This window comes from Panulirus ornatus, chromosome 6 (genome assembly GCF_036320965.1).
Source record: "Panulirus ornatus isolate Po-2019 chromosome 6, ASM3632096v1, whole genome shotgun sequence".
Classification (NCBI taxonomy): Eukaryota; Metazoa; Arthropoda; class Malacostraca; order Decapoda; family Palinuridae; genus Panulirus; species Panulirus ornatus.
Genome location: NC_092229.1, coordinates 54,187,425 through 54,211,162, shown reverse-complemented (window position 1 = coordinate 54,211,162; position 23,738 = coordinate 54,187,425). Strand labels below are relative to the sequence as shown.

The 23,738-nt window shown below is 43.8% G+C and overlaps 2 protein-coding genes across 5 annotated transcripts in view; one reads left to right on the top strand and one right to left on the bottom strand.

The window, feature by feature from the left end:
* Positions 1-7,660, bottom strand: part of LOC139749240 (uncharacterized) — a 37,040-nt gene extending 29,380 nt beyond the window's left edge. Inside the window, exon 1 of one of the 3 annotated variants that reach the window (XM_071662966.1) lies at positions 7,279-7,660. The gene's annotated coding sequence lies outside the window, so the exon portion shown is untranslated. The remainder of the gene's footprint in view (positions 1-7,278) is intronic. The other 2 variants (XM_071662965.1, XM_071662964.1) reach the window with 2 other exon arrangements.
* LOC139749239 (uncharacterized) lies at positions 586-23,598 on the top strand. 2 transcript variants are annotated; one of them, XM_071662963.1, is made up of 5 exons: positions 586-730; positions 3,595-4,818; positions 9,649-9,869; positions 18,319-18,452; positions 20,061-23,598. In XM_071662963.1, exons 2-5 carry the CDS (start codon positions 3,885-3,887, stop codon positions 20,287-20,289), a joined length of 1,518 nt encoding a protein of 505 aa, XP_071519064.1. In that variant the 5' UTR covers positions 586-730; positions 3,595-3,884; the 3' UTR covers positions 20,290-23,598. The 2 variants fall into 2 exon arrangements, with proteins under 2 accessions (XP_071519064.1, XP_071519063.1); XM_071662962.1 differs by having other exon boundaries at positions 634-839.
* The last annotated feature ends 140 nt before the right edge of the window (positions 23,599-23,738 follow it).

Here is a 23,738-nt window from a genome sequence, read left to right as displayed (position 1 = left end):
ACGATGGCCTGACGAGTGAACAACACTTTCACAACTCACGACTCCGACAAGACCACTGCTTCTCTTACCGGTGATCAAAGAATCTATCAACTTTAACGACAGCCACACTTGGGTCGTGGCTTAAACCAACAATTGTCTTAATTACACTTCATCAAACCAGGGTAACAAATCCTCGTTTAGATCCACGCCAGTACTACAGAGGTCAATGACATGAGGAAACTAGTATAGAAGACATATATGGGCGTTAAACTAATGAAACCGAAGTAGTTCCCCAGTGTGTCAATCATCGTTCATATGGTCGTGACCCTTTCTCGCGCGCTCGTGTGTGTGTGTGTGTGTGTGTGTGTGTCAGATTACTGTGCGCGCGTTACGCGGAACGAGTTATACATTTGTGTTGCTTTGTCTCTTGACCTTGTATATGTGTACCATGTCTTTCTTTACTCCCATGCTTGTGTGTAAAAATGTGCATCCCCCAGCCTAAGATATGTATATATGTGTTGAGGGGGAGGGGAGATAGAGGAGAGTGTGGGCGTGTGGGCAAGTGTGGGCGCGGGGAGGGAGGAGAGTGTGGGCGTGTAAGGGCGCGTGTGTCAGGAAGGCGGTGGTGGAGCGAGGCCGCGAGAGTTGAGCAGCCCTCAGTTGGCCAGCCTCCGCCGCGCGCGCCGCTCTGGTCACAACACACCTGCCTCCCTCACCACGCCCTCTGCTCCCACGCCCTCCACATCGAGTGGTAACGCACTTCCAGTGGTCCATCCACCACCAAGTGGCACACCAAGTTCTGTCCAAGTGGTGTAAAGTGTCTCCCGTAGTCAGAAGACAGTCGCCAGTGTAGTGCAAGTGTACGTCCAGTGTTTACACCGGAAGTGGCCAGCCCAGCACGTGGATCCCACTGGGGCAAGACAGTGCCACACTTTAGACATTGTCCAGTGGAATACAGTACGAAAATGGTCCTTACAGACCAAATGGGGTTACCACAGGGGCTGGGGCTACCACAGAGGTACGCGAGGAACCGCAGGGGTATGTGGTATCATCACACGGGTAGAGACATCAGAGAGATGGCTCTGGGTGGACTGGTGAAGGCGAGGAACAGGGAGGCGGGTGCAGTTTCCGGATCTGGTTGCCCAAAAAATTCAGAAGGATTATGGAATTGTGACCTTTAATGAAGGTTTTGTGTGTGTGTGTGTGTGTGTGTGTGTGTGTGTGTGTGTGTAGTCGCCTTTGTAAGAGTGTGTAAAACCCTATTTTTGATTACCCTTTTGTACAAGGGGAGGGAGAATTGAATTCGTGGGGTCCCATCTCTGGAACATTCTCTACGATCATATAAACGTCTGTATGCTTTCCCCATTTACCAGCGTCCTTGCTCAGCCTATTCCACCACTTATCCTATAAAGGAACATGTTTAAACCTCATCTAGCAAGTTCCTTACAGATTTTATGTAATGTTCTCTGGTTGTTCTACCACCGTGTGTGTGAGTGTTGCTCTGTGCACGTGTGCATGTCATTACCTAACTGGGATTACCAGTTTGTGTGTGTATGGGAGGAAGCAGACCCTTTCCTCTTCTTGTCTTACTTTGCCAACCGTGATCTCCTAACGTTCTCCGCTGGTAATGGTATTGATCTGTTCTTTACGTCTGATAATCCATCTGTTCGCGTAGAAATGTGTCTCAATCTCTCCTGACTCTTTCGTGGCTTAGTTTGAAACACTTTTTTATGTTGAAGGCTCCAAGAACCGACGAAAGTGCACATCAAGGCCGGACCTTAATTGAAATATAGAGGTTTACGAGCCGGAAAAAGAAAAGACAAGGGAAAGTATTTACGAATTTTGGAGGAATAGAAAAACATGAGCTGTGCCAGGTCATAGTTATTGAGAAAAACATCTATCCTGAGAGAGAGAGAGAGAGAGAGAGAGAGAGAGAGAGAGAGAGAGAGAGAGAGAGAGAGAGAGAGAGAGAGAGAGAGAGAGAAATATCTTAGGATCAAGGATCAAGGATCATGGTGATGGGAGAAGGAATGCACAAAGACAAGTGTCACAGTGATAGAGACAAGATTTGTAAATCATGATGATAGAAGGAAGGCAGAGTAAGATATACGTACGAGGCTTGAGATAAGAGAAACAAGATTATGAATCTCGAATAAGATTAAAGACAGAAGATTTTAGTAGAAGGAAGAGGAGAGTCACCGTTCACTGGTAGTGACGCCGGTACACATGTCAACACATGTAAAGGTCAGCGTGACCAGCTGGTGGTGGTGGCCCTCCCGCCACTGATCAATATCCGGGGCAACAGTGTTGAAACCCACAACTGTAGTGACCTTCTGCGTGTTTATCAAGCCCACAACTGTAATGACCTCCGCGTGTTTATCAAACCCACAACTTAGTGACCTTCCGCGTGTTTATCAAACTCATAACATACGTATGTACACACACCTATTCATTCACGATGTTTACAAAACATGAAACATCATTTGTAGCGTTCATCCGATATTTCATCACTCCTCTGTCAACTTCTGTCATGGCCACATCCCCGTCCACTACTGTTAGAGAGAGAGACAAGCATTTTCATCACCAGTATAGCCAAAGCGTCATCATTCATCGTTAAACTATCATACCGGACAGCTAGAAATACTGTATTTAGAAATGCTGTTGCAATCTCACCTTGTTTTCGGATGTTGTGTTTACGAAGTTAAGTCGTTGTTTCATAAGGATTATATTTTTTTCACATGCGAGGTCAAGGACAAGTGTCTGGGCGCAGAATACTACATTTGGTTGTTAAAGTCACTGACCTACGGGGTTCGAACCTACGATTCGAAAGGGTTATGATATTTTCCCTTAAAAGAAGTAAGTTTATCCTCTAGGACTAATTCCTGTACCAGTTAGGTTAAAAGGACGTATTCACAGAAATAAGATGCTTTACTGTAGGAGTTAAACCTCTGATCTCAAAGACTTAGGTCATTGTGTTCAAGAATATTCAGTGTTAGTACTTGAAGATTGAAGACGTGTTCTTTATCCAAAGCTTCAGAGCACTCAAGACGTACCATGTCAACTATTTCGTCTTAACCTACATAAAAGGTATACTGTCGCCTTGGCGGTGGTGCTCAGGGTTCACAAGTGTACAGTTACTTTCAAATCAATTCTTGTTTAGTTTCGGGTAAGGTGAACCAGCGAGGCTGCCGGCACTACACCGGGAGACAATGGCGTTCCTACACCCTTTTGTTGCCTATTCGGTTCTTATGAGGATCCTACGTCGGAAGAAATGGTTGATGCAACTTTGCATGATTGCAATGCACCTTGTGTTGCGAGGATCAGCTACTGTTTCTCTGAGAAATGGGAAGGAAGAACAGACATAGGGACAGAGGAGGAGAGAGGGGAAAGACACGGGATGAGGGTGGAGAGGTGTTGGTGGAGTAGGATGAATGTAGAGTAAACAGGGAGGCGAAGTTTAACGGTGGGGGAGAGAGAGCGAGAGGGAGACAAACAGCAGAGAGGATCATAAATTCCATAACAGCACAGCCTTGATAACGAGCGAGAAAAATTAATTCAAATAAATGAATTGTGCAGTAATGTTATAATTGGTTTCGACAAACATTTCTTTGACAGGAACCAGACCTTATTCAAACCATCCCACAGTAGGCATACGAACAAACATAGCGGACATTTTCCTTCTATGCTACAAAAACCCAAGTGTCCTATACAATCATTGGTGTCAGACATTTGCCCTCACCGTGTGTCCTTTACAAGTAAACGTGTCAGACAACGACTGTGCCACAAGCATCTCAGTTTCCTATACAAGTAGAGGTGTCGATCATTTCCCCCGTGTACTACAAGGTGAGTGTGGGCAGAGCTGCGCACCGCTGACGACGAGTTGGGCTGAGGATGGTGCAGCAGACATGAGCAGCCCGGCCCAGGAGCCCAGACCCTCACTGCTGCAGACGGTGTACCGTTCCAGCCTCCTCACCCTGGCCACTCTCATGGCGGACCACGTGGACCAGCTGGGCCAGGTGGCCCACCTCAGACACCTGGACCTCGACAACATCTCGCGGGTGGCCCTCCACAAACCCAAAATGATGTACGGCGAACCAGGTCCCCTGGATACGAGGGACACAGACGGAAGAATAAATGGTGACGCTGTCGAGACTGATGACCCACAGCTGGAGTCTGGGAAGGTGAGCGCCGTCATCACCATAAAAGACAGAATCACTAACGAAAATGACGCCATGTTCACCGAAGATAACGAGAGTGAACTGCTGGGCCTGATCCTACCTAGCGCACCAATCTTCAGCTTTGACGAGGACGGAGACATACTGAGGCGAGTCAGTTTGTTTGCACCGAGCGTCGCTCGATCCTGCGACACCCTCAGTAACGACACTAGCCGGCACTACGACGACAACAACGATTATAACGACGACAAGAGGAACGATACAACACGAACTGTCGCTGACGCTCAAGAAACGACGCCCCAAACGACGGGACAGGTGGACGTTGAGGACCTCTGGCGTAACACAGATCAGTCCTTCGTCAAGAAGGAGGAGGATGGAGGCGCCTGTATTACAGTGGCGTCCAGCCACCAGCTCATCACCTCACTGGTAGAGCTCGAGTCTCTCCCGAACATCGACGACACTGCGGAGGAAGTTACGACACCCGGAGTTAAGACGATGGTTGAAATAAACAAGGTTCCTGAAGGTGCAGGAGTGGCGGCGACCAAGGTAGTGCCAAGGATCGACTTCCATGCTGCATCTATCGAGGTTGTGGACGACTACCTTGAGGACAACTTAGAGGAGAACCAACTTAGGGACCTGTGTTCCACCATCCTCGGTGATACAGGTGAGTCAACTTGCCATCGGCAGAAAATCAAATATTCTTTTATGTTACAGTTGTGTTTCCTGGCCGCTTGATGTTGCATTGCTTTACTCGTTCATTGTCTTGAACTGATAACGATGTGTCTACCACTTAATGGAACTGAATATTTTCATTTCTGTGAACATCCTGAAGATGTTCAAGACTTCCCACAAGTGGTTATATCTTGACGTTGGCTTCCTTAATGACCCTGGCAGGTAATAGGTCTAAGCACCAACCAACCAACCAATAAGCCAGTCAACCAACCAGCCAACCATAATCAATTCCAAACCAACTTCTACTCTGTGGTTGGTCTCGTGATGACGTTAGACAGCAGCTGGATGTGATCTTTTCTCTGATAAGGTCAAAAACGAGAGACTCAAAACCAGACGACAGTCTCGTACCTGCACCACCACCACAGCGTGGTCTGCTACCCGCTGACGTCACTTGGTGAAATTGCTTTTCTTTTATGCCGGCAACTAAATTGGAACGATGTGGTTTACAGGGGAAGACGTGCTGTCATCGGGCTGAACCAGGGCATATGAAGCGGTCGAGATCTTGATCATTTCACACAAAAGACCACATTTCCCCCACTGATGAACACGTCCAAACAGAGTTCATTTTGATGCAAAAAACTAATGAATTATGCGAGATTTGGTAGTCGCCATGACCAAGGGCCACACAGTACACCGTGCCAGTGTCCAGTATGTGGTCATGGAATTATCTTGAACTTCTGAAGGTGTTCAAGATTTTTCGATTGGTGGAGACCCTTCAATGTTGACGTCGTTAATAACCCTTGCAGATGATAGACCTAAAGATCGAATATCTAACCAGCTAACCGGCTGCCCGCAACACCAGTGTATGTGTGATCCTGGAAACTCTCAGCGTCAGTCAAGTTCCCCGAGTAGGTGTGCCACCATCACAAATGTTCTCGTCTTAATAATCACATTATCAAGTCTCGCCAAACATTACTAGGTAGGTAGGTAGGTCTGGTGTCGTACCACATAATTAGAGTAAGAGTTACACTGGAATGGCCAAAGTCTCCCAAGATTTACTATTTCCAGAGTTTTACACGATTATTCAACTTTAATGATAATCAGGCGAGGTACAGACAGGCTTAAATCTCAAACATTTCTGGGCGGCGCCCCAAGACTAGATGTCTTCCATAGACAAAGGAACAGTGGTAAAATCTGAGTCATGAAGAGTGTATCATCAGCCACTCAAACCAATCCAGCGTTTCAGCGCCTCCGACCATTAAACAGCGGCGTGACGCTCAGGCCTTTCAGTTTCCGCGCACCGCCGCCATTTATACTTAAGCACGATGCTAAGGCCATTAAATCTCGGCGCATCACCGCCATTTAAAACCACCAGACAATCCTTCCTCAAACATAACTCCCGCGATTGAGAGTCTTCCCCTTACAACACGCCCACAATCCCTCTCTACGCTCTCCTGATATCCGGAAATATGATGCTAATCTGTTTCCGTCATGTGCACCAACGCGCCACACAAAATACACAAATTTAAACATTTTTATGATAAAAGAACATTCAAGAGATGGGAGGGGGGGGGGGGGGGGGTTGAGTGTAAAGTTCCTCCACGTACAGTACAAACTTTTACATATAAACATATGATCATACTTAATGTTGTTAACTTAGCGTCGTACGGTGGAGACCGCTGTGAAGTGCGCGCATAACTCACCCTTCCTTGCCCCGGTTTCATCTGAGCAACGGAACCCTGATCACACTCCTACCTGCTGCTTGGCAAGACTCCAGGTGACCGACAACCATATGATCCATCACACGACGGGGAGAATATCAAACTACGCGAGTTAAGGGAGTTGGCCGCACAGTGTTGAGGGTAACGATGGTTTGGCCTTTACAACCATCAGCCGCCCAGGTCATAGTGGCCGTTATCGTCAAGCTACATCCAACACCAGAAACCATCAACTTTATTCAGGTGTTGGATACGTCGCTACACTACAGACTCACTGTGTATGTTGCCCAGGCAATGGTTAATATGTACGACCTGATGTTCAACAAATGTTGTCGGCAATCACAAGCTGACGCAATCATTGTCATTCTAATTCTACAACACAAGGTTCCCACGGAAGGAGAATCAAATCTACACTTTTATCTTTTCAACCTTGCACTGGAAGTAGGTATTCAGTGGGCTAACAAGAGACCATAATATAATGCCATACATATAGGAACTCTAGAACACGCATCAGTTCACTCGAGGTCAGCGCTTCATTCCCAAACATCATAGATCCGAAGCTTCATTATTAGAAGGAAAAAATCGTACTAAATAATCTAAGATTGAGGAAACGTATATCTGTTTATATGAAGTTGTCCCAGAATTTGAGTTGCTTAGTTTAGGTGAGGATATGTCATGTTTCGGATTAATGATGCTTTGGAATGTCGGCGTAAACAACTGTCAGGATAACTCACCAAGTTGAGTTGGGACGGAACTTGAACCCTCGGGTGAGGACGGAAGCGCTGCGCGATTGTCATGTAAATACGGGAAAGACTGTGCAATGACCGAGCACAGCAGAGGGTTAGGAGGACAAACAACTTGAAGAAAAAATATTGATCTCCTTTAGTCTACTCGATAAGAACTGACTCGATGCCAGGTTTAGACACGCTCACTCACGACTGCTACTCAATACTTGATAATGGAAATCAACTCTTGGAATGTCCCGAGGCTGTCTGGCACGAAGGACTTGGGCTGTATGTGTCAGCTCTCTCTCCATTGGTCGATCCAAAAGCGACGTCAGCATGTAGCTTCCCGCTCAAAGTCTCAGCAAGGCGGAGTTACTGATTCTTGACGATGAGTAAAAGTTTAATTGGCTGCAAGATCAGTGTAAATGTAACGAAAGTTGTGATTGGTTCACGCCAATTGAACGATCAAATTACAAATTATTGTCAATGTCAGAACTGGTGATCATACGGTCGTTTTCCCATGATCATACAAACGTGCTCATCGACGATCTACGAGTTATATATATATATATATATATATATATATATATATATATATATATATATATATATATATATATATATATATATAAAGCCGTCAACATCATGCTACAGCCACCAACCGAAAACTCCCTAACATCTTGCAGATCAACCTTTGTAGCACCATATTCGCTCCTACTGTGTAAGTGTCTCATGTTAAATGATATATTTAGTGGAATGATTATACGTAGACACGACTGAGGTGGTGTAGGCAGTAGCAGACTGGAGCAACACGGGACCTATCATCAATACGTCAATACCACTCGACATTATCTCTCCATCTCTCATGATTTTCGAGATTTGTAGGGTCATCGTAGGTTGACTGTTAGGTGTACTGATTATTGAGTGCTGAATGGTCAGTTAACTAGAAATCGTTACGTATAAGTTAAACATATGACGAAAATATGATTGTTTTATTTCCTCTTGAGGTGAGTATAGTGAGTATAGTGAGTATAGTCGATGCATATTTAATTTACATTTTAATCAGGTCATTGTACACGCAATCTTCAGCAAAGGACAAAGCAAAACTTGCACTCTGCAAGAGGTCGTAAAGACTTATACACGAAAGCACTTACCTCACCTTTAGCGACTTGCTTAATGACCAGTCAATCAGATGGTAGAGAGAAATGTCAATATTTCTTGGAAAACATATCCTTATACCATGATACTTCACACACACACACACACACAGATATATATATATATATATATATATATATATATATATATATATATATATATATATATATAGAGAGAGAGAGAGAGAGAGAGAGAGAGAGAGAGAGAGAGAGAGAGAGAGAGAGAGAGAGAGAGAGAGAGAGAGAGACAGAGAGAGAGAGAGACAGAGAGAGAGAGAGAGAGAGAGTGTGTTCGACAAAATGACAATCTATAGACTAGCATTTAGATGTAGATAAAGATACCTATCCGTAACGCAATCATGTTTATCCATATCATAGAGACTTTAATGGATTCTTTAAGTAAACGTGATAAATCATGACTGAACTTGAACTAGTATTTCTGAGAGCCGGACAGCCCAGGCAGCACAGGCAGTACAGAGCGGAGTCCCAGAGGAAATGCTTCGTAGTCTTGCACTGGCGTTGTCAATGATCGAGATCATTATTTTCTTCCGGAATATTATAGATCCGAAGCTTCACTAGTACGAAATGACAGTATGGTGCTCATCTCCTTAAAACAATAGTACGAAATAACAGCATAGCACTCAACTCCTTAAAACAATGGAAACAACTTATTTCAAGTTAGTTTCAAATTGATTAATGACGCTTCGGAACCACAATGATTCTTAGCGTTATGATTAACCTCAACGAACCATTTACACTAAAACGAAACAATAAAGTATCACTAAAATCATAGAGAAAAAAATTCTGGTGATTTTTGATTTGTTTTGACAGTTTGACTAACGATCAGTGGATGGCCACTAAACCATGAAGAAACCTTAACATACACATGAAAAAGAACAAAGAAAGTCGCCAACTTGTTCAAGATAATGTTTTGTCTGAGTGGCCGTTCATAGTGAGTCTCTGAGACAGTGACAAAGTACAGTAGTTGTTTGACTGAATATAAACGTATATTAAATGTATATAAAGATCATGTACATTACCATACTGGAGGTCATCTAAAGTGATGTAAGCACAGCATGAAACTCGTGGTTGTATACTTTTAAGTTCCAACTTTGATAATGGAGGATATACTGTTTTTCAGTGTTGGTTTTGTTCATTATTCATATAACTACTGAGTAATGAGCATCACAAGCAATAATAATGTCTAACTTCCTTCTTCCAGCAGGTTGGCAAGGTTCTCGCTACGGTTCCTCTCAGACCAGGGTTCGAGGGTTCTTGAGTACTGTGTCACAGGAGACCTCCTGCAGCAGGAGGCAGCGGGTGCCCTTCCATACTGTGGTGTTCGCTGAGCGGAAGCCCTCTACTGGTGACGCTCTGGTACAAAGCCTTGGTCTCTCTGCCGACGGCGCCAACACCATCCAAGATATTGCCTCAAAAAACCAGGTGAGAATTAAAGATGAAAAACGGTAAACATTAACGATCATGTTTTAAGAAGCAATAATGTGATATCCAGACGACCAGTTATTGAAGACTAGATCACTTGGTATTTTACATGAATTTCAAAGATATGAACTTTAAGATCCAGGCAAAAATCGCAGCGAAATTGTCTGTGATTCGCTGGTGCAACATTCTTATTGCTCGCCCCGCCACAGCCACAATGGCTTTATACCAAGTATGATGGAAACTCACAGAGGCTTTCAGCGCTTCGTGTTATGAGTGATCAAGTGGAAATGGTAAAGGATTTGAATACGACAGAATAGAGGAGTCAAGCGTGTATCTATTTCCACGATCCAATATGTGAACCGAAAGGCAATGCTTTGCTGGTGGTGGAAGAGAGTCAGCAGCGTTGTAATTGGTCACTAGACGCATCACAGACTCCCGTAGCAGCGCCGGACCACAGCTGTGGCTCGCAGTATGACCTTACCAGATGATACTCACATAACACGTTATTGAACAGTTGACAGACGTCATCAGATGTAGCAGTTTAGCTGTGTGGAAAAACCACACGAGTATTGGTCGTCATGTTGGCGCCTTTATGTTCCCAACAGCCAAAGTGGAATTCTCTCCCTTCTGTCGTTTTCTTCTCTTGTTATGACCTGTTTGCCTTCAGTCACCTGAGCCGCTTGAATTCATCCCCTCATATTTCATTCTTATTTTCTGTGATACAACTCATTTCACCATTTTAACCAACATGGCTTCGACTAAGGGTTACTTTCTTACATATTCGCTATTTCCCGCGTTAGCGATGTAGCGTTCCAGGACAGATAACTGAAGGAAAACCCCATACCCCCATACTTGGCCTCATTCTCTGTTTTTTCATTTGGAAAAGTAAAACCGGAGGGGAAGGTTTCCAGCCCACGTTCACACCCCTATTAGTCGTCTTCTACGACACGCAGGGAATACATGGGAAGTATTGTTTCTCCTCTATCCCCAGGGATAATTTATATATATATATATATATATATATATATATATATATATATATATATATATATATATATATATATATATATATATATATATATATATATATATATATATATATGGATACATAAAACCAAGTGTTACCTAAAAGAGAGAGGGGAAAAAGAACGTTTTCTGAGAGAAGAGAATTTCATTTCCAGAGTGAGGCAAACGAGTTTGTAAAGATTCTAGTGAGAGGAGGAGGAATGAGGCGAGAATGTCGGTGTTGAGGCTGGAATATAGAAGACACGGGAGTTCCCGGTACTGTACTGGCTGGCGTCCAGCCCCTCACCACTGTCACCACCTCACCACCATCATCACCACTGTATCACGAAATACCAACCTTTCTTGTACAGGAACATGATACACTGACCATCATCACCATCACCACCATCACCATTACCACCTCTACCATCATCATCACCATCACCACCATCACCACCTCACTACCATCATCACCATCACCACCATCACCATTACCACCTCTACCATCATCATCACCATCACCACCATCACCACCTCACTACCATCATCACCACCACCACCATCACCATTACCACCTCTACCATCATCATCACCATCACCACCATCACCACCTCACTACCATCATCACCATCACCACCATCACCATTACCACCTCTACCATCATCATCACCATCACCACCATCACCACCTCACTACCATCATCACCACCACCACCATCACCATCACCACCTCACTACCATCATCACCACCACCACCATCACCATTACCACCTCACTACCATCATCACCATCACCACCATCACCATTACCACCTCACCACCATCACCACCACCACCGACCACGGGTTGTAGGGCATGATCCTCCACACGTGACTTTATTTACCTGTTGGTGAGCTAGGTGTTTTTTTGTCTGTACCCTACGAGTGAGGGAGGAGGGCGTCTGCTTCCCCCTATGGTGGAGAGAGAGAGAGAGAGAGAGAGAGAGTGTGTGTGTGTGCTGACCTATAGCCTGAGGGTGACGCATTTCTCCTGGAAACTAACATAACACAGCCAGGATGTCAGCGTCAAGTCAAGTAATATCTAGTAAACGTAGTTAAGGTTTGGTCGCTTGGGACACTGTTGTTATTCGGAGCGAAATACAACCTTTCTTGTTAAGGAAAGTAGATTACAACTGAGTCGAACTACATGTAAAAGATGATCTAAGGAAGTGAGACAATGTTTGCCGCATCATCCAGGGCAAGAGTAAACAACCTGTGGTAAACAAATATTAGCCCAAGCAATACCCACTTGCAAACAAGATTAAACAATATCTGGATCACAGCTGACTCAGACTCAGGTTAAGTCCATCTTGGTTCAACCTTTGTGGGCGATAGATTCAACGTGGAAAAATAAGATCCAACGATCACAAAGAAAGAAATCCCCACCTGGAACATTTCTAGATCTGTCAGGTACAGTGTTACACACACACACACACACACACACAACACACACACACACACAACGCATGATGTGTGAATAACACTGGACGGAGCAGTGTACTGATCAGGAATGGAAAAAACGAAATATAAAAGGTTTCTATAAAGTCAACTTTTCCAGAGGTCATTAACAACAGGAGATGAGCGAGGCTGTGGTAGTGGTGTTGGCTGCTGTTTGTCGAGCAGATGTTGTGGCGTGTTAGGTCAGGGGAAATAGGGAACGGTTGCGTGGGCCCCGAGGGGAGAGAGAGAGAGAGAGAGAGAGAGAGAGAGAGAGAGAGAGAGAGAGAGAGAGAGAGAGAGAGAGAGAGAGAGAGAGAGAGAGAGAGTATGAGAGAGAGTTGAATCACACCATCAATATCTCCTGCCTTAAACCACATAATCAATCCGGATTTCCTTCACTTGTTTGCAGACGCCAAACAATCACTTCCCAGCCTACATTCTAACTCCCACATCTTCTCAGTCTTGAGTGTATTTCCTTGCCTAACATCTTGACATAAGACACACGCTCTGACAAGCAAGAGCAACAGTTAGTTTAGTCAAACCAAATGTTTACTTAAGAAGTCGACAACAGCTGAAGGTAATGACATATTCTTTTGCTGTACAAGGGCCATACAAGCAGCGAGAGTGTATATGGCCTTACAATTACCCTCAACATCTAAAGAAATTGTCCAAATTATTTCGACTGGTGGTTCCAACTTGACCTTGATGACCTCAATGACCTTGGCAGTCGATAAGCTTTGATAAGGCCTAAGTAACTAACGAACACTCTGCTGCAATAACAATGACACTGAAATCCTGGTCTTGAGGACCAAAACAACAAATCTGTGAGCCTGGAAGTTGTTAATAACATCTGGTCATAAACAGGATGTTCGCTTCAGGTGATCACTGGGGATGAAAGGTAAACAATCTTTGTGCCAGTGTTGACAATGCTTCGTGTTTACATAACAATCTTGTTGAATTAAACGTGAAAAAATAAACTGAACAGAATGCAGGGAAACTGACACAGTGAAATTGTAATAAGTGAGTGGACGACGATGATGCAAATGAAGATGTAAGTGTACAGAGGGAGCAGCAGGAGGTTAGGATCCCCCAGGGTGTAGCTTGTTAATTAGGAACGATGTGAAATGAGACCATCCGATCTCCTTCCCTTTCCTGCTGGCTGGAGGTGATGATGCTGGCTGAGGCGGAGGCAGCGGTGGGGAGGGAGGAACATGGTAAAGTGCTGAGGCGTTAAAGACGTGACGAGGATACAAGAGAGACCCTGACGTGGCAGGAGTGCTGGGGGCATCAATAACATCGTCAGAGATGCCGGGTAATAAGATAAATAACGAGGGTGTTACCTCGTCTGAAAAGTTGGCTTTAGGTTCATTAAACGGGAAGAAAACGTACTGTCAGTCATTATGCTGTCAGTGTCAATTTATGACCACCGACCAAAACAATCTTGAACACCAACTTCAAGTTTTAATAAAACCTTTCCTGCTGATATATTGCTCTGGTTTAGAATACCTACTTGTCTTATCATGAAACAGTTATGATATGAATGTACGTAATATATAGTTGCAGCATGATTCAATCATAACTGAAGTCATAAACACGTTTTAACCAAAGCATAAAACATTGGTGTAAATGTTACATGGCACATGAAATAAATCTTGTATATCATATCTATGATCACATCGTCTTGATCGGCTCCATTTCTTTGCGTTGAATATAATCAGGATGATCTTATATACACGATAGGCATCAGATAGTCGTGTAGAAGTGAACACGTGAGAATGGGGACACTTGAACTTTGGTAAAATCCCTTTCTTACATCCCATCACATCTTCTTCGCCTTGACCCTAGATTCTACCGTCTTTGATCTAAAGAGATTAGGTAGTTTTGATCATCATTTTCCCGTTGTTTTCTTTTCAATCTGATTTTTATACATGACTCTAATCCAAGTCCAGAGTTCTTCACTAGCGTTTTTCTCGTGCATGTTCTCTGAAAGCGAGAGGCACGTACAGATGCCAGAGTTCACATTAAGAATGATCTTCGACTGACATTCAAACATTTTAATTTTAGCTTCTCTTGGAATATCTAAATGAAATCCCGTTGAGAGATGCGAGATGACTGGCTTCACAAAAGCGTTTCAGGAAAATGGAGAATCCATTTCAAGAGATACGTATATTTTAGTCCTCTATCATAAGGTGTCAACTTCTCTAATAATAGACTTTTTATTCCACCTCAACTGGTGAAAGAGATGAACTAATATTTTCGTGACATTAAAATTTGAAATGTTTATTTCAAGATCTCTCCTTCAGGTATTCAGTCGAGGTCATACTGAGGGATATTCCTGGAAGATTGACCTTTATGTTCAGTCTGTCCGTTCCTTGGTGTTATATATAGCCAGGCATCCTCCGTCTGGTGCCACATTACTACTGGTAATGATGTTGTTTCTGATGTCAGACGTCGCCTGGTGCTGTTATGTTGCTCCTGCTGCTACCTTGACTCCTTTGCTGCCGCTGCTGCCGCTTGCTGTTGTGGCTGTTGATGATGCTGTCTTTGGTGCTTCTTTTATTACCTCCCTCCTCCTCCCACCTCTGTTGCAGCTTCTATTTCTCATGCTGTTGTTACCGCAGCTGGTAGCGGCAGTGGTGCAGCTGCTGTAACATCAGAAGCCTCAAGCGTTCCCTTTGTGGATTATATCATTACCTTCTGACGCACAACATTAGCTTCATCTGCCTCGCCGTCCAACCTTTCTTAAAAGACACACACACACACACACACACACACACACACACACACACACACACACACACACACACGCACACACACATACACACACAGAAACACACACACACACACACACACACACACACACACACACACACACACACAGATACGGTATATATATATCTGTAGAGCATTAAAGGCATATCTCTGCGCTCCTTGTGATTCTTCTCTGCATTCCTTGTTTTTCTTCCGTACATAATGACGGGCAGGGCATGAGCGAAACATGCCCCAATGATGGCCATCTCAGATGAAAGGAAAATAGGACGAGAAAAATAAGGAAAAAAAATCTTGTTTGTCATCAACTGTTTCTTACATTTTTTAACCTGCAACGTAAGCTAACTGTGTCATCCATGCAAGATTCCTGCACCAGCCCTGTGTTGCAGCGGTTACCGTTGCTGACCGTCATGCATGCACGGGCCGCCTGGGATCAAACCGGCATCGGTTCGAATCCTGGTCGCGGCTGCCGGTCCACAGTCTACCCATTTGTTCATCCTCCCCTAGGGGCTGGTCAATAGACTAGGTACGCATGAACTAGGGTGCGTGTATATGTTCATGAATACATAGGAGTAAAATCATAGTGCAAATATAAAAGGTTAAGAAGACGAGGCAACACGAGTGTTAAACTATCTCCTCAACATACAAATAGTGATCACAACACAGCTGGTCTTGATGCTTGGCTGCTCTTCATTTGCTGAAGTGCGGCCGCTGCGTGGGGCAGACAGCTGCTCCTGGTGCACCGTTTACCCTCGTGCCCCGTGGCTCACGGTGAGACAGCTACGGCTTTGACGTCAGAGGAACGACTCCTCGATGCCAGTGGCTTGTGGTGGGTTGTTGCTGCGGAGAGTGAGGGGGTGAGGTGGCTTGTTGTAGACGCTGATAGTGTGTAGTGGAGTGCAGTGGATCACGGGAGACTGTAAGTGTAGTGGATCACGGCAGACTGTAATTGTAGTGGATCACGGCAGACTGTAATTGTAGTGGATCACGGCAGACTATAAGTGTAGTGGATCACGTCAGACTGTAAGTGTAGTGGATCTTTGGTTTCACTATTTGTATGTTGAGGAGATAGTTTAACACGTCATCTTTGGTTTCCCTCCACTCTGTGTAGGATGAAGGTAACATACTTGGGGTATGACCAAGAGAGCCATAAACCTCTGTGTAGAGAAGTACGATGCCTCTCTGGGTCACGAGGCAAGTGGTCTAGGAAATGATCCTTACCCTTAATGCTCCTGAAGGAGGCCATGGCGGTCCACGAGAGACATCTGTATGTCTCAGTTGAACAGCTGGTCTGTTGACCGCCGGTGTTGGTCTGTCGTCGGCTCAAGCGTGGCCTTTCCAGCCGCTTGGTTACCGAGGATGTTGTCAGCTTCGTCAGGAGAAAGAGAGGTAGGAGGCATGGGAAGAGAGAGAGAGAGAGAGAGAGAGAGAGAGAGAGAGAGAGAGAGAGAGAGAGAGAGAGAGAGAGAGAGAGAGAGAGAGAGAGTCTAAGAGCCATAGTCAATAATAACCTAGAGAGCGCAAAATCCCTCGCCATCAGAATTCACGGAATTGCTCTCTCTCTCTCTCTCTCTCTCTCTCTCTCTCTCTCTCTCTCTCTCTCTCTCTCTCTCTCTCTCTCTCTCTCTCTCTCTCTCTCTCTCTCTCTCTCTCTCTCTCTCTCTCTCCTGAAAACACCACATACCTGAAATGAACATCACAAACTCTGCTTCCCAAGAACTGGGGTTGTTTTATCATGTGAGAGGCTCTTTTGTATCGGGGGAGGGGGGGGGGGGAGTATACGTCCTCGTATAGAACACTGCTTTCACATCTGGGGACGTTCTTCCTCCTCCTCTTCATCAACCAACCAGAGTGGAATCAAAAGACCTCCGTCTCATTAACTCTCCCAACATCGCCTCTCTTGAACGACCCTTTTTGTATACTCTCCCCTCTCTCTCTCTCTCTCTCTCTCTCTCTCTCTCTCTCTCTCTCTCTCTCTCTCTCTCTCTCTCTCTCTCTCTCTCTCTGTTCCCGTGAGCTGTCAATATGTGTCTCCATTCCCGCGGCTTGGACGCGACGCACGCGTCTAGCTGCTGCTTCCCATAATTTCCGTGTGATCTGCCACTCGAGCATTGACCATCATGATGCCTTGCTTCCTCAAACAGCCAAGCCTTGGAAGTCTTCCCTTCGTTTTCTTCTTCGTATAACTTATCTCTACATTTACATGCTGATTACTTCTTACTCGTCTTGGAGTTTGACGAGGCATATTTTCCTGTGTCATGTCCGTCATTATGAAAAAAAAAGGAAATAAGAGATTTTAAAGATTGTTTAGAGAAAGTAGTTAAGAGAGTATCATGTTTCACTCATATCTCTTGGAAAATATGAATGAGAAGACTTGGAATAAATAACCAATGAAACTATGGGTTGTCTTGGGCAAGAAAATGCTACACTGTAGCCGTGAAATAGCTAGAGATGAGCGTAAGGAGAATTAATCAATTACCTTTAAACTGGAAGGTAATTATAATGCACATGACCTTTAACCTTCGACGTTAATTTCGTTGTAGGTCAACAACTGATGTCGGCTCTGCTGAGCACCGTGATAACTCCCCCAAACAAATAGTTTCCGTTATCTGTCGTGTGAGATGTTTGCTGGTGAACTTTATCATTTTGGTAGATGTGTTCGGTGGACGCCCTTATTGTCATAGGTTGGGTTTGTGTTCCCGGTGTGCCATCACTGGCACACGGTGTGTTTTTTCATATTGGCATTAATGAGACAGGGCGGCCTGTGCCTGATTGTTAATGTATTGGCTCTCCTAAGTGGATGTGTGTATCATTTATTATGGCAGGAGGTTGTCTACCTTACTGCACCACTAACATCATCGACCACCAACCAACTCCCTCCAGCCATACACCATCAACTTCCCTTCTCTCCCTCAATGACTCTCTCCGGTGCCCGCCATAAGAACTTCCCGACCGCACTCCACCATTTTTTCCCCTCCACCCATAACTAAACTCTCTCTCTCTCTCTCTCTCTCTCTCTCTCTCTCTCTCTCTCTCTCTCTCTCTCTCTCTCTCTCTCTCTCTCTCTCTCTCTCTCTCTCTCCTCTATGTTCTACCGTAGAGATGGCTCTCTCATCCTCATTTACGGCCTCCCTCCCTCCCTCCCGCTACCACAGCTTTCCCTCCCTCACTAACCTCCTCCCTCCCTCTGCCCTCACAGGGAGCAGCCAGGGAGCGTCTGCAGCAGGGTGAGGTGGTGCCCTCGGAACCCCGGCTGACCAGACACTGTGAGTCCTGTGGAGTGTCCCCTGAAGACTGCCTGAAGAAGCTGGGACTCCATACTGATGACGTCAGGTACAACCTCCCCGGCTCACTCTCTGGGGTTACCCCCATACATTGTCATTCTTTGGGATACTCATTCACGGGTATTGTATGGGCTTACACGATACATGGTCACTCTCTGGGATTACATTATAAGGTCACTGTCTGGGGTTACCCATGCGTGGTCACTCTCTGGGGCTCTCATACATGGTTGCTCTCTGGTGTTTACCCCATACTTGGACACTGTTTGTGTTTATCTCATACATGGTCACTCTCTGGGGTTATCCAGTACATGATCACTCACTGTGGTTATCCCATTCATGGTCACTTTCTGGGGTTGCTCCTACGTCGTCATTTGCTAGGGTTACCCCTTACATGATCACTTTCTGGTCTTGCTCCCATACATGGTCACTCTCTGAGGTAGCCTCATACATGGCCACTTTAGAATTTTACCCAGCCAGTGTCACTCTCTGGGGGCTTTATCCCGTACAATGTCACTCTAGGATCTCCACACCTGATCAATGCTCGGGGTATGCACAGTAGGCCATTCACTTGGATCTTCAGACATTATCACGTAACTTCTCATTTAGTTCACATAAAACATTAGTTCACGTCTTGATCACACTGTGAAGCCTTGAGTTACTCTAAATCATTCTGATGCATCATTTTCGTCATCCGGTTACTCTTTGTGATCACTCTCTGGCGTCAAGGCATAACACCAGGTCAAACAAAGTTCGTGCAGGTTAACACCGGTCAGTGTGCAGGTCAGCACAGGTCAGTGTGCAGGTCAACACAGGTCGGTGTGCAGGTCAACATAGGTCAGTGTGCAGGTCAACACCGGTCAGTGTGCAGGTCAACACAGATCAGTGTGCAGGCCAACACAGGTCAGTGTGCAGGTCAACACAGGCCAGTGTGCAGGTTAACACCCGTCAGTATGTAGGTCAACACAGGTCAGTGTGCAGGTCAACATAGGTCAGTGTGCAGGTCAGCACAGGTCAGTGTGCAGGTCAACACAGGTCAGTGTGCAGGTCAACACCCGTCAGTATGTAGGTCAACACAGGTCAGTGTACAGGCCAACACAGGTCAGTGTGCAGGTCAACACAGGTCAGTGTGCAGGTCAACACAGATCAGTGTGCAGGTCAGCACAGGTCAGTGTGCAGGTCAACACAGGTCAGTGTGCAGGTCAACACAGGTCAGTGTACAGGTCAACACAGGTCAGTGTACAGGTCAACATAGGTCAGTGTACAGGTCAACACAGGTCAGTGTACAGGTCAACACAGGTCAGTGTGCAGGTCAACACAGGTCAGTGTACAGGTCAGTTGTTATCGTCATCTTGGCAAAAACGTTTGATGTGTCTCCGTCCATAACGCGTCACACGACGAGGACCTTCCTGTAACACTGTTGCTTCCTCCTCCAGGATGTTCTGAAGGAGGAGGAGAGACAATTGTTGCTCCTGTGTCTCAGGTCGTCAGAAAGAAAGAGATGAATTTAAGATATTCGTCAGTATGTGTCATACTTTCTAACGTTTCTGTCATTCACTGTCGCAGATGTTAATGTACTTAGAATAGTGACGGGTTTTGAGAAGGGAACTGAAAACGTTTAAGATTTGAGCAACGTTTAAAGAGTTTTGTTTTACCTCAGGTCGGTGACTCCTTCCCCGAAGAGCGAACGTCTCCTGCAGTTCTTCCAGAACATCCAGACGAGGCCGCCTCGCCCACACCGCTCCCAGACGCCATACGTCTCAGACCCAGAACTGGACCAGTTGCATCAGTCGGCCAGCAGACCCCACCACAGCCGCAGTCTTACCAGTTCTCCCACTCAGGCTGACCACGATGATGGAAAACCCCACCAGGGCCTCTCCACTGTCTGAAACCCTCCAGAACCTCACCAGCGTCTGATCCCCTCCAGGGCTTCATTAACTTATAAACACCTCCAGGACCTCTCTAATGTCTAAGCGCCTCCAGGGCCTCTCCACCAGTCCTGCTACAGCTCAAAGCTTAACAAGAGTCCCTCCTGATCTTCAAGACTCATTCACTGTAGTCTTGACGCAACACTGTGCTACCTGAAGCGTTTAAACAAGTAACCAATCCCCCTCAACCTAGTGCACGGCTGTGTTGTGGGAACAGACTTGACGATATTTTCTGTCATAGAAACTGTAGCCAGGTTCTCACACTCGTGAAACTAACGAGGATCAAGTCACAGAAATCAACCACTCAGAAAACACTGTCATGTCAGTCTTTGCTGCACCCAGCACATCTTATATCACTGGAATATGTATATTGGTCAAAAGACATCACGGTCTGGTTTGCCAAGACCTGCAGACGGAAAAAGTTTCATTCAGGAACATTTGATTGTCTATGATTAGCTGCGTTATTTCTTATTCTATTTCTTTTTTCTAAACGTAAGAGATTGTAGGGAGGATAAGTGATTGCATTTATGTAAATTTGACTCATAAGATTAAATATGAAAATCATAATCCAGTTTAGACAGACAGATGGTGTGTGAGTTACTGTGTGGTAGTGTTCAGGCCTGTATTCCTTCTCTCTACATTATATATGTCATTTATCTGTGACGCTTTACGATACTCACCGCAAACTGTGTATGTGATACGTGTGGCTGGGTATATTATTTTCTTGGTAACTAATTGCCATAAGGGTAAGCTGTTTTAAGGGACTATTGTCACACATTTTGCTAAACATCTAACTAGCAATATATATATATATATATATATATATATATATATGTGTGTGTGTGTATATATCCTGCAGGTATAAAGGAGAGCACGAACAGCTGGGGTTGATAGCGGGCCGGCTGCCCGACTATGGCCTGGGGCTCTGGCTGCGGGTTCTCATATAGTTCAGTGATTCATATCGTCTTTTGATTTGTGAATATATATATATATATATATATATATATATATATATATATATATATATATATATATATATATATATATATATATATATATATATATATATATATATATATGTACAGAAGCATATCTATAAATACTAGAGTTGAATCAGCAACTTTCATATGAAAATTATTTTTCAGAAATATCTGTTTCCTAGATTACTGGGATTAAAAGTATATTATTCATATATGGAGACATATCCTTACACATAAGAAATATATCACAAAAGAAAAGTCATAATTAGAGTTTGATTTGGAACTTGACTTGGGAGAGTACATGTTCCCTCCTGTAACACTTACAGCTATGCTATGCCCAGAGTGTAAAGATTACCATATAGTTAGGCATGTTTTTTTTTCTATTGACATGGTTAACAATCAACTGTTTTCACCGCTGATTGTCTTCAAAAAGGAATGAACTTTATTTGGAAGAGTGTTCTATCGTATCAGATCTCAGGTTTAAAGAAAGGTTTCATATTCTGGGGTGATGTTCTTCCTTAACTGAAGAGAGACATCTAGTTTGAGCTACCACTGCATGAGCTTTCCTGTGTTCAGTGGTCATCAAGACGATCAATAACAAGATCCCGAAAACTAGAGCCATCTGCGTAGTGAAGGCGTATGTGATCATAGCATTGCTTGAAACACTAAATGTTTCATTTATTGAAGACAGATTGAAAATGACGACCTTAATGACCTTGTCAGTTCAGGGGCCTAAATCCCAACCAACCAACGTCAGATATATCATAAAAATCTTAGTAACTCCTCATTGGCAGTCCCACTCTACCACTGAAGATTATCACAAGAGTATGACTGTTTCCGGAATGGTCAATGAAATGTACATATTCTCATGCTACCGAAGATCATTACTAATGAAAGGAGAAAGTTATTCAGACAACATTATGTGAATAAATGTAAACTTAACCCAGAGATCAATATCCATTAGGATCCTGTCCAACTATTGTTTAATTCACATCTTAAGCTTAGCTGACAAAAATGTATGCCAAAAATCGGGTCTCGCCAAGATTTTTCTTTCCCACAATTTCCCTCAACGTCATACATTTGAAGCGTATTTCACTGGTCCTGGCTCAACCTTCTTCCATAGCTGATATGTACATCATTAGGCTGAATCCTGATTAGACTGATACTGTGAAAAACAGATTAAAGGGAGATTAATCTTTACACAATAGTTGAAGGTTTGATGTGTTTATGATGATCTCTGTAGCTGAATCACAGATAAAAACAAAAGGTCAAATGTTACCATTGCAGACATTTTCTTGAGAACATTTGAGTTAGCAGTAGAGAAGATTTATAATGTTCTCCACAGTACGTTCACATTTATGTAAACTGTTCACCAAATGATTATTGCTAGATCCAATATATGACTCTCCTTTGTTGTTTTCTTGAAACTCGGTAACTAGACAGCTAGAGTCTTTCACATACACGAGGTTCAGCTGCACAAGTTCGTCTTGTATGATGTTGAATGTTACAACTGTGCTATGGTCAGTTGAAATAAAAAGTTGGTCTATGTAGTCACACATAACCCACACACATAGTAGTGTTTATATCCATGTTGTCAAACGGTTAGGGAGAAAAGTAGGACGTACAGGGTGGCAGCGTTTGAGGCAACCTCAGCGCTTCATTTTGATATCAACATGATACGCACATGACGTCATGACTGGTACATCATTTGGACTTACGAATAGGGCCATAAGAGGGTGTGAAAGTCAAGTTTTAATCACCAGTCGAAAACAATACTTAAACATCCCTAGATGTTTTAGATAATCATAACACAAATGCTTACTACATAAAAGCTGCTTGACTGATTTTGTTGCACTTATACATATCAAATTATGCTTACTGATGCCTTGGTACTCAATGTTTGAAATTAATTTCTGGGATGATATTCTAAAGTGTTCACAATTGTTCAGTCTATAATCATATTCATATATATGTATTTGATGATACGTTTTTCTATTTCTTATATGTCTATCTGCAGAAATAGCTCATTAAACATTAGCTGGAGTAACATCTTTTCTATATATTTCCTTGCAAGGAAACTAGTTTAAATACTCGTAACTTACATGTACACTGTAATTAGAGAGCTTAGTCTACATATCAGTACATACAAGGAAAAACAGTCTTTTTCTACTTTCGTGTAATTCCAAACTAATTAGTATAATGCTTTGCAGGCAACGACAGGGACTGGAATTTTGTATGAAATTTTGTTTTGTGCTTCATGCTAATAATAAAAATCACGACGCCAGTGTGATATGTATATTTTTTCATCCTAAGTACCGTGGAAACAGAATTTCTATGACAAGAAATATATATATATATATATATATATATATATATATATATATATATATATATATATATATATATATATATATATACATATATATATAT